Here is a 12500-nt window from a genome sequence, read left to right as displayed (position 1 = left end):
CCGCAAAAAGAAGAAATTTGATTTTGGAGTCATAAGCAATAAGAGGCTAGGTGCTATTCATTATTATATTCATTAATATAAGTATTGAAGAGGGTCAGTGATAGAGAGCATCCCTGTCTCAGACCTCATTCTTGAGTGAAGAATTCTGTTTGTTTCCAATAATAATTGCGCATTTGTTGTTGAAGTACATTGTTTTTATTATGTTGCATGTTTTTTCCCCTACATCAATTTCAATTCGATTCAAGTTTACAGAATAGGCCACCTTGCCAAATATCTACAAATCTACAAAGCAAGCAAATATTGTTTTATTTTGGTTAGCATATTTAATATTTAGGGTGCATCGAGTGAAAATATGGTCTCTCTCTCTCTCTCTCTCTCTGTCTCTCTCTCTCCCTTTCTCTGTCTCTGTCTCTCTATCTCTCTCTCTCTCACACACACACACACACACACACACACACACACACACACACACACACAGACACACACACACACACACACACACACACACACACAAACTGTACACATGAGGCATGAAGTCATGACACATTTCCTCCTTTCCTAATTGGCTCAATTGATATAAATACTCTGAAATGGGCACTGAGGGACTGGGCCTGGGACCTTTCACACCATGTGTCCTGTGGCCACCTCTTTTAACTCAGTCCATACTCCTCCCTCTGCTCTGGTCTGCTCCTCACAGCTCTGGCTTTTAACCCTTTCTCTCTGCCTCAAACTTCCTACAGAGGATCTGACAGAGCTCCAGATCATTTGGGGATGTGGAGTTTGTGTCGTGTAGTTGATATAATGTGTCTGTCAAGATGCGCTGTTTCTCTTAATAGACTCTCCGGTTACAGTTTTGTGATGTCTGTAAAGAAAGGCTAGTGATTGGCCTGTTGTGGGCCAAATGATCTCTGTTCTGCTTAGCAATGCCTCCATCACCATTACACAGAAATGTCATAATGAACCATGTGACCTCCTCTCCCTCTCCTCCCCCACCCCCACCACCCCCCACTCTGCTTCATGTGAGTCCAAGAGTTTACGAACGAGACAGCCCTTCCCAAAAGCCCTTACAGTGAGCACCTAATAGCCAGCTAACACCCTCTCTTTTCCGGTCTAGTTCGCTTGCTAATTAGTCACAAACAAGCCCCTTTGGCAGGACTTCACAGACCAGCCCCTGAATGAGGTGTTGGCTGGCATGGCGCACTAGTGAGAGACTGATGGACTAGTGAAGTGAGATTACCAGAGCCACATTCGTCGACTTGCAACAATTTAATCTACACGGGCCTTAAATGAACAGTCTGTCATCCAGAACGTGACTCAGCCTTTGGTTATGTGAAAGCGTTCTGAACCACTTCAGATGCTAAGAACTGTTTGGATTGTGTGGGTGTGGGGAGCTACCTCATGCCTTTTTAAAGTTGGCTTCTAATGCAATTTTCTGGTTGGTTTACCGTCTCGATCAATATTCCCACACCCCTGGTCAGGACTGTTTGTAAACTCAGGGCTTCCTGTAAATGGGATTGTAGGGAATCAGCGAGAAGAGACGGATATTTGCTTCCTTCAGTGATCAAAGAGGTGCAAGAAGTAGTGCGCAGTAGCTGTTTTTCCATCTCTCATTTTCTCTATCAGTTGCTGTTTTGGCAGCTCTCTCTCTCTCTCTCCCTCTCTTTCTCTCTCTCCCTCTCTCTCTCTCTGTTAAATCTCTCGCTGTAAAAACCGAGCATTGTTTTCGAAACAGTCTTGTAATGGGAAGTACGTGACTGAGTGGAGGAGCTTTGCATGTTTGGTTTGAGTGGTTGGACCCCAGCAGAGTTGATATACTGACTTTGGCAGACGTAGTCAGCTGGTATTCCCTCCAGTGGCTCTCCAGAGTTCTCTAAGCCTCTGCCCAGACCAAAGGCAGAGTGCGTTTAGGGTGCTGAGGGTGAATGTATGTCCACATCTGTGTTGTGGAGACAACGCTTGGCCTTGCTTGGCTTTGCTTGGCACAGTCAAGTCTATTAATGGAACCTTGGACGTTGCTTTTGTGTCTTGATTTAAACATAACCAGATGTTTACATACGTGGCTTATCCTAAAGAAAGAAAGCCTCACGTCAACTCGCAATTCATTGCTTTACTCTCTTACAACATTTTGTATTTATTCAGTCATCCTCATTTACTGTAGCTGCTGTGTGTTGCTCACTCCACTTCCCTGCCTTGGTCTCTTTGGTGGTGTTGTGACGCATCTTCTCATTAGAGCCCCTAATCAGACAGATCGGATGTGTGTCTAATTGTAGTAATGAAAAGCAGGGCCGCAGGAGTCCAGACGGACAGAGAACAATTGAGCAAAAGGAAACAGTGTGAGAGACGAGAGAGAGAAAGAGAGGAGGAGAGAGTGTGAGGAGGAGAGTGAGGGAGGTGTGTTGAGCGGTTGTTTAGTGGCGAGGGTAGATCCCGGGGCTGGCGGGGGGGGGGGGGGGGGGTCCTTGAGGTGCTGATTGTGTCTCCCCTCGGCCCCCGAGCTCTTACCTCATTCCCCTGGCCGCTGGGCTGATCCAGGCCCTCTGATGTGGAGGCCTGTGGCTCCCATTAGGCTCACAGTCATGGGCCGCCTCCAGGTCTCTGTCACTGCTGGGCAGGGACAACAGTCCACTGGCAAAGGTGCAACTGGACAACGTGCAGCACAGACCCCTGCTCGACTGAGAAAGGGACCCCTCCATGAGGAGAGAGATTTTACACAACTGCCTCCCTCAGATTTTAGACTTGTGTTCAGTAAAGTGTATGCTATATCGGCACATGACTTTAATGGAGCGTCTAGTAGTAGCATTATACAATTCAAATTGCAATTCTGCTTCCTGTTTGCTACCTCATTTGAAATGCAAGTTTCATTTCAATTCAATTCTGGAATTTTGCACAAGGCTGCTAGTATAGCAGTAGTAGTGTGTTAGCAACAGGGCTCTGCAGGGCTTCCTCTCTCCTCTCCTGTCCTACCCTGATGTCCCTGGGCTGGTCTCTGTGTGCAGGACGAGGCGCGGAGCTCGCTGCTCTATCTGGTGTCTCTGCTGGCCAGCATGGAGCACAGCGTCCACCACACGCTGCTGCTGGAGATCCGCCGGCTGACCGACCGCTACGGCGGCCTGCTGGGGGGTGGCGGCAAGGACATTTACCGCATGAGCAACAGCTTCACCGCCATCGCACGCCTGCTGGCCCGACGCCTGGAGGCTGCTGGAGCATGCAGGTACACACACACACACACACACACACACACAACACACACACACACACACACACACACACACACACACACATACATACACACTCTGACTTACGCGTGCACACTCACACTCACACACACACACACACACACACACACACACACACACACACACACACACACGCACGTACTCACCATTCATACACAGACTCTTACACACGCACACACACGCATACACACACACTCACATACATACACTCACACACACACACATACACACACACACATGCTCACCACTCATACACACACGCACGTGCACACACACACACACTCTCACATACGCACACACACACACACACACACACACACACACACACACACACACACACACACATGCTCACCACTCATACACAGACTTACAGTCACATGCATGCACACACACACACACACACACACACACACACATACACACACACCACTCATACACACTCATACACACACACACACACACACACACACACACACACACCACTCATACACACTCATTCACACGCCCCTGCAGTCTGAGTTCCAGCATCACCGTCGCCTCACGCCTGCTTGGAGTGGTCTGGAGCGTGTGGGTGTGCACACACTCTCACATACATCCACACACACATAGAGCTGAGCAGCCGTATCAGCTGCCACTGCTTCACTGCCATCACAGGCCCACTGGATCCATGCCATGCCGACGGGTCAGCGCACGAGCACATACAGTACACGTCTACAGCATGAGGAACCGTTTAAGCACCATACTCAACTACTGGGCAAATACTGGGACACTACTGGAGCCTGCACTTGCACATCAACACAAACACATACACTCACATCTATACATTTACACACAATCACAAATTCTCACATCTATATATTTACACACAAACACACACACTCACATCTATATATTTACACACATACACACAAACACACTCACATCTATACATTTACACACAAACACACATACTCACATCTATACATTTACACACATACACATACTCACACACAAGCACAAAAGCACACACAGAGACAGACCTATCACACTGGCATGCATGTGGGCAGTGCTGGGACTGGCAGGGGACCGACACACGTGCGCTTACGCACACATACACTCACTCACCCACCCAGCCCTATATAACGCATGAGCTACAGCTTCATTGCTCTCTTGTGCCCACTGGGTAGATGCCACACACTTAACCACCAAACACACACACAGATGAATACACGCAGGCGTGGCTGTTGGTCAAATGCCACACACACACACACACACACACACACACACACACACACACACACACACACACACACACACACACAATGTGCTGCATATGACTAGAAGTCATTGTGGGGTTCTGAAGACTTGCACATCTACAAAACTCTGATATTAATAAGCCATTTTACACTTGAACAGACTGACAATGAGGACACTTTATGTTAATAACAAGGTTATATCAATGTTATTTCAGTTCTCTTTTTCCCAAGAAACCGTTCACCACAAAATATTCATGCTCACTGTTGGTGTCTCCTGAGAGACTATTTCAATGCCACAAATTCCTTTCCATTCTTAATAAACCACATTTTGTTCCTCTGAACGACTTTTTCTTCTCAAAGAACTTTGCTTTGTCTGTTCTCTCTCTCTTAAGTCAGTTAATTTTATGGGCGCCTTGCATATCCAGTTTCTGTTGCAAAATCATTTTTCAAAGAACCATATGAGAGATTTGTTTTATGACTCAGAGTGAGGATTTGTAGCGATGCTGTAACTACTGTTTATAAGGTCTTACAGTAACAAGCCACCTGGTTTGGACGTTTGGACACTGAACACTAATGGGAATCGCTCACGTCATTGCACTCACGTGTGACTCACTCATTTGGGTGTCAATCACAACTCAAGACAGGTACATGGAAAGCAGGCGGCCAAAAATAGCTTGGCTATGATGTGAGAGGCTCTGGTTGCGGTCGATAGATTTCCACACCCGTATTTTCTTGTTGAGAGATTTTCTAACTGGCTCCGCGCGCAGAATGGCACGGAACATTCACTCTTTTTTTACATGCTGGAACATTCTGTCCAGATTTTGTCCAATTTTTTGCTTTGCTGGGGGTTTTGGGTCTGTTTGGAAAGTTCAAGTTATGCTGGAGCGAAAACCAGAATCAGAGAGAGGGGGAGAGAGAAAGAGAGATGGAGAGAGAGCGAGAGAGAGAGAGAGTTCTGACAATACAAATGGATTATTTTCATGTCATTAAAGCAAACAATGAGGAGTAAAAAAAGAACAAGGGATTGCTGGATTCTCTGAGGAGAGTAGACAAGTGGAGTGGAGGAGGTGTTGTTTTGAGTGTGTGCCCTCTCAGCACTCCCTGAAAGACGTCCAGGATAACTGGACTCTCTGACAGGGCCTCTAGGCCTCCCCCAACTCATCTCTCTCATGCTATCACCCGTCAGACATTTCAGCAGAGCAGCAGCCTGTGGGTTTTACTGCCCTGGACATCTGTGTGTGTGTGTGTGTGTGTGTGTGTGTGTGTGTGTGTGAGTGTCAAAGTCAAAGTCAAAGTCTGCTTTATTGTCAATTTCTTCACATGCCAAGACATACAAAGAGATCGAAATTACGTTTCTCACTATCCCACGGTGGAGACAAGACATATTTTACCAATTAAGTCCACAGACAAACATAACATTCAAGTAAACAATAAAAAAGTAAATAAGAAGGCACATACAATGAAGAAATAAGAGCAGCAAAATTGGGTTGAAATTGTGCAATTGTGCATAGACAGTCAGTGTGTGTGTGTGCGCGTGCGTGTGTGTGTGTGTGTTACACTTGATGAATATTATATATGACAGTGCAAAGATATTGAGAGTATTTCTCTGGGTAGCTGGAGAACCTCCCTTCACCCATGACATGTTTCAGGCCAAAAGTTTCTCATTTGAGACGGTTTATGTGGAAGACATTTTTGCCACAAAAAACAGCAGCTGAGCCTTTACCTGGAAAGTATGGATGAGTGGTAGACAGTGTGACCGTGACCCCTGAGGTCAGAGGTCAGCCTGTGGCCTTGTCTGACCCACATCCTCTTCCATATGTGCATTCTGCCACCTGTTATGGTACAGCAGTTTGCATGTGTCTGGCAGTCACGCAACGCTGTGTGTCTTTCAATACACTGTTTAAGCATTTTTTGTGCATATGTATAAATTGGAGAATATTGTCTATTGGTCTGTTGTTCTAATAGAGAGCTAATGTAAAGAGAGAAAGTAATAGATATGTATGTGATTATGCATACATTGTCATGTTTCTGTTCCTGTACATGTATAAAAGAATGTGTGTGTGTGTGTGTGTGTGTGTGTGTGTGTGTGTGTGTGTGTGTGTGTGTGTGTGTTTCAGAAGTGAAGAGGAGGCAGAGGATCTGTGTAAGCCATCTGAGGCCGACTCAGGCGGGAGCGTCGGCGAGGATGACCAGCGGCTGGCGGTCAAGATCCAGGCCTTCGAGGAGAAGATGGTGGAGGAGGTCGGAGAGGCCCCAGCGGACGACAGCTCGCCGGCCCCACAGCGTCGCTACAGCCTGGGCCAGGCGGCCCGCGACGAGCGCCGGGAGATGAGGTTCAACAGGTGGGTGAGCCAGCACCAGCCCTGCCAAGTCTCCATGTCACTGTTAAGTGTGCATAGATTTGACAGAGCCAGCCGGGACATTCACGCTAAAGCTGCAGTTGGCAAGTCTGACAGATTGAGGGGACTTAGCCAAAATTTTGAATGTTTGCAACTCTCATGTCCCTCCCCCACAAACACCAGTTTGTGCTCGTCAGTGCGCACCAGACTGCACCAGACTGTGATTGACAGTCAGATCTCACACAGCCCTGCTCTGATTGGACCAGAAGAACCGGGAGCTATGGTTTTTTGCAAAACAAATAATAGGTGGAGGTAGATGTGTTTTTTTTCTAAAACTGGCATATTTATGTTGTTCTGTCGGAGCATATGTTGGTTTCAGTGAATATGATCAAAAAAATCTTGCCAACTGCAGCTTTAAGAGGAGAGGACCATGTTTGAAGACTTTGTGGTACTGAATTACAGTGTATTGTGGTACTGAGTTGTGAAAACTAGCCTCACGTCTCTTCTTTAACGTGCCCAGAACCAAATGCTCCGCTCCTCTTCGCTGATCACTCACTTTGAATCTGCACCACCACTTAGCTCTGTCTTCCCAGTGCGTGGCTCTTTCATGAGTGGTGCAAGCATCTCTCAATGTTCCCACCCATGCTAAAGAGCCCATTGTCCCGTGGCTGTCTCCAGAAGAGTGTTGTGCAATGTGGATCTGGCTCCATGAGGCTGCAGTGGAGAAGACACAAGAACAGAGGTGCTTTCATCTGCTCTAACCTGACACAGGATGAGCCCTGGGATAGGCTGATGATTTACGTGGACAGAAAGGAATATACTGTTGCAAATAAATAAATGAATAATAATACAAACATTTCTATGCATGGATTGCTGTTATAACAAAACAAATCAAAGAAAGGTGTTCTGATGATAAACGTCAGCCCTTCTCACTGTGCCAGGACTCACCTCTTCCCTCTCTCAACCTCCACAAGCCACAACAGATCATGCATCTGCCAGACAATAACCTTAATCGTTAACTTATGTCCCAAGCAGTATATGTCAAATATAAATCTTAAAGAACAATGCCTTATAAACCACACCAGCAGCAACACTCAGTGAGTGTTGTAGGGGGAACAGAATGTATTAGGGGGATAGCCAAATAAGACTCAAGAATCATGTCCATCATATTACACAGTCATAAAAAATAATTACGAGAAAGCGGAAAGCTCTCCACAGAAGACTCCTGGAAAACATCTGCTGAAGCATATTTTCATGTATAATCCAAAATCAACAAATTGTTATACTAAAACAATGCTCTGCATTGTTTCCAATGTATTTCACAATCCCACGTACAACTCACCTACATACATAGTGCCATTCCTGTTTGGAGGTGCATACAGTAGTTACTGGGAAAAGACAGTGAAAGAGGAAGATTTCTATCACTGTTATTTCATCATGCACTTCCGTACAATCAAGAATGAAGCATTTCTCATGGAACAACATTGTGCAAAATAATAATATTTTTTTTTTTTAATTCACATGTTTAATTGCAATTTGTATGTAATCCTGAAAGGTTGGCTATGAAGCCATTTTTACAATGAGCACAGACCCCACTGCTGTTACTGCACATGGTGGTGCACTGCAGAAACACATGGTAGGGTAGACATTCAGCAATGCAACACACATGGTAGGGTAGACATTCAGCAATGCAACACAAAGCAACGCAGTTGTTTCACATGACACAGATTGCTGCACAACAACACACATGTTCTGTCTGCAAAGTTTTTAACTTTTTTTTCTCTTATTTATCTTTTGTCCACCATATTGACTACTACTAATATGCAGGTTTTTCATCTTTATTAAAAAAAAAATCACTGGAAAGTAACTACTCCTCAGTTCTGCTCTATTGTATGCTTTCATAGAAGCACACACACACACACACACACACACACACACGCACGCGCACACACACACACACACACACACGCACGCTTGAAGACAGTTTAATCTGTACTTATTTATTTGATGTAGAACCTTAATGAGATATCAATGTAATACATCATAGTGGTGGCAATTATGATAATGTAATAATGATGTAATATAATGCAGGTCAGTTGAAGGGCATCTGAACAGTTGAAGGACAGTAGATGTTGCTTGACAGTAGATGTCTCTTGGCTGTCCACAATGACCTGTCCTGCTCCCCGTGCTCTACCAGCCTGTCCACGTTCACAAAGCCCAGCCACCCTGGAGCATTAACAAGATATTGATTAAAGGTGCTCTAAGTGATGCTGGGTAACGTCACTTCTTTCAAACAAAACAGAGAGCTAGCTCGCTACTTCCTCCCCCTCCCTCCTGTGCTGCTCCCGTGCAATTGAAACTCTCCTAAACGTGCATCTCGTCTGTGATTTGCTAGAACAGTTTGTTATGTTTTTATGGGCTAGGTTTGCCCAGGTTGTTTTTTGTTGCCGTTTTTGGAGCCTGGGCTGTCCACAGAGATCACGTTTTTTTACAATGTATTCAGGACACAAACAGCTAGCAGTTGGTTAGGTGATGTTTGCAGTAAGTGACATAAAATATTTTAGCATAAAAAACGTGTGGCATCGCTTCGAGCACCTTTAAGAAAGAGAGTAATTATAATTATGATTATAATTATTTTAGTTATTGTCAATTGTTTTTGCATTTTTGGTACGGTGCCAATTGAATGCTATTGTTGGTCACCGATGATGACCTTTGATAAAGATTATAGGCTTACTATAATTAGAGGTGTTCCCATGATCATTTTCTAGGTCAAGCAATTAGGTGGTCAAGGCCCCATTCAGCTGAGCCCCATTCAGCTGTTTGAAAACCTCTCAATGAGGAAATACGGGTGTGGAAATATATCGGCCGCAACCAGAGCCTCTCACATTACAGCCAAGCTATTTCTGGCCGCCTGCTTTTCCATGTACCTGTCTTGAGTTGTGAAATGGTAACTGGAGCCAGGGCCAGCTCTGACAACAGCAACAACAACAACAACAACAACAACAACCCTTTAGTCAAACATGCAGCAACATTCAACATATTTTCTCTTATCAGCATCAGTTTACACACATGTTTAAAAACATTTTACTTACAGTATATGATTTAAGGACCTTTAATAACAGTGTCAGATGACCAAAGTGCTTTTTTTATCATCAGGCTTTTTTATCACAGCTGATGTGTTGACAGACCAGGAGAGGTCCTCAGTTAAGTGTGTCCCAAGGAATTTAAAGGAGAACACCCGCTGAACACAGTCCCCATTCATGCTCAGTGGGGCTGGTTCCCCCTTGTGTTTCCTGAAGTCTATGGCCATCTCCTTAGTTTTGCTGGTGTTGAGTAGCAGGTTGTGGTCAGAGCACCAACCTGCCAGCTTATTGACCTCGTCTCTGTACGCAGTCTCATCCCCTCCGCTGATGAGGCCGATGACCGTAGTGTCATCTGCGAATGTAATGATGGTATTGGAGGGGTGGATGGGTGTGCAGTCATGCGTGTACAGGGAGTACAGGAGAGGGCTCAGCACACAGCCCTGGGGAGAACCTGTGCTGAGGGTCAGGGTGGAGGAGCAGGTGGTGCCTACTTTTACCGTTTGAGGGTGGTCAGTCAAGAAATTCTTGATACAGGCACAGGTGGAGGGTGGGGGGATGATGTTGGCCAGTTTGTCCACCAGGATGTCAGGGATAATGGTGTTGAATGCCGAGCTGTAGTATATGAACAGCATCCTGACACAGCTCCCTGGCTGCTCGTGTGAAGAGCTGTAGCGATGGCGTCCTCCGTTGATCTGTAGGCAAACTGATGTGGGTCCAGGTTTGAGGGGAGACAGGCCTTGATGTGGTGCAGGATGAGCCTCTCAAAGCATTTCATGACTACTGTTGTTAAGGCAATACTGTAGGTCTGTAGTCATTGGGGCACTTTGGGGCAGGAGTCTTTGGGACAAGGATGATGGTAGCGGACTTAAGGCACAGGGGGATGGTAGCCTGTGACAGTGAGAGGTTGAACAACCTGGTACTGTCCCGAGTACACCATCTGGACCGGCTGCTTTCCTGGTCCTCAGCACATCCCTCACCTGGTGTTCACAGTCCTCAGCACATGCCTCACATGGTGTTCCTGAAGTGTGAGTGTGCTGTGACTGGAGGTCTGTGGTGGCCGTGCGGCTGGGTGTGGAGCCTCTGTCTCAAAGCGGGATGGTAGTGAGGGGTGTGGAGCCTTTGTAGTTGGTGATGCTCTGTAGCCCATGCCACAGCAGCAGCGAGTTTTTGTTGGTGAGATGGTCCTCCACTTTCCTCTTCTAAGCCCCCTTGCCAGTTTTGACGCCTCTCCACAGCTCTGCCCTCGCCGCGCTGCACTGTTCTTTGTCACCTGACTTGAAGGCAGAGTTCCGAGTTCTCAGGAGTGTCTGGACATCCGAGGTCATCTAAGGTTTTTGGTTGGGGTAAATACGGATGCGCTTGTCCACAGTAACACTGTGTGCTCCTGTAAATCAGGATGTTTAAATATGCTCCACTCAGTGCGCTCAAAGCAATCTTGAAGCTGAGAGAGAGCTCCTTCAGGCCAGATTTGAATGTTCTTTGTGTCAGGTTTAGATTTCTTCCTGAGGGGGGTGTATGCAGGGACTATGAGCAGTGAGAGATGGTCTGACATGTCCAGGTGTGAAAGGGGTACTGCTCTGTAGGCTTGCTTCAGGTTGGAATAAACATGATCTAATGTGTTCTTCCCTCTGGTGGAGTACTGTACAAATAAAGGCTTATCAACTTAAGGCTTATCAACTCAACAAAAAATGTTTACTGTTCATTTTAGCTATTGTAATGTGCATATTCTGTAAGTCGCTATGGACAAAAGCATAAATTCCATTACCATAACCATAACCATGTATTGTTTGGATTGCATGGTTGTATCTTATACAGCTTCCCAGACGAATAGACCCTGTCCTTATAGACCCTGTGTGTGTGTGTGTGTGTGTGTGTGTGTGTGTGTGTGTGTGTGTGTGTGTGTGTATGTGTGTATGTGTGTGTGTGTGTGTGTGTGTGTGTGTGTGTCCTCAGGTCTAAGAGTCTGGCCCTGCATGCAGTGCGCTCAAGGTCCATCAACTCCGACAACGGTCAGGAGGATGGAGTGGAGCTGACCTCTGAGGCCCTCCTGGGTGAGGGTCCCCACAGCCCAGACACCCCCGAGGGGGAGCCCCCATCCTCCACACCCCCGGCCCCCACCTCAGCCACGGAGGTGCTCATAACGCAGAGCCCCAGTGACCAGGAGCCGTCTGACCCAGGAGAGAGGGCACAGAGAGGCGGTGGCGTGGACAACCCTCAGGACACAGACAGGCTGTGGACGCACATGAGGGACAACTTGGACACAATCAAGGCTTTCTGCGCAGAGATGGTCAAACAGATCCCAGTACCGGAGCACTGTGTCATTGAAGGTACCAAAACACAGTTCCTCTTGTCAGCTCCAGGCTCAATCCTCTATTATTCAGAAGAACTAGTCTCGGTCAGAACCATCCCAACATGACTCCACAATGGTTGATGCCTTGGGATGCAGTTGGCTTTCATGGTCTTCCCAAAATCTCCATTTTAGATAGTCACTGAGTGCCTGCAGTCTATGTCAGTTCTTATTTAGTCATCCCTCTTGGTGTTTGTAGATTATCATCTCTCACCCTACATCTGGCAATATAACTCTAGACATCTCTCCCAAAGGTCTAC

At 46.4% G+C, this 12500-nt stretch overlaps 1 protein-coding gene across 5 annotated transcripts in view; it reads left to right on the top strand.

Moving 5' to 3' along the window:
* The window catches only part of veph1 (ventricular zone expressed PH domain-containing 1), a 73972-nt gene that overhangs the window by 38013 nt on the left and 23459 nt on the right, over positions 1–12500 (top strand). For 4 of the 5 annotated variants that reach the window (XM_042063768.1, XM_042063766.1, XM_042063770.1 and 1 more), the window contains 3 exons: positions 2997–3211; positions 6589–6813; positions 11847–12220. In XM_042063768.1, the coding sequence (XP_041919702.1) occupies positions 2997–3211; positions 6589–6813; positions 11847–12220 (814 nt within the window). The remainder of the gene's footprint in view (positions 1–2996; positions 3212–6588; positions 6814–11846; positions 12221–12500) is intronic. The other variant, XM_042063767.1, reaches the window with a different exon arrangement.

The sequence above is a fragment of the Alosa sapidissima genome, chromosome 15 (genome assembly GCF_018492685.1).
Source record: "Alosa sapidissima isolate fAloSap1 chromosome 15, fAloSap1.pri, whole genome shotgun sequence".
Classification (NCBI taxonomy): domain Eukaryota; kingdom Metazoa; phylum Chordata; class Actinopteri; order Clupeiformes; family Clupeidae; genus Alosa; species Alosa sapidissima.
This window is presented reverse-complemented; position numbering and strand designations above follow the sequence as displayed.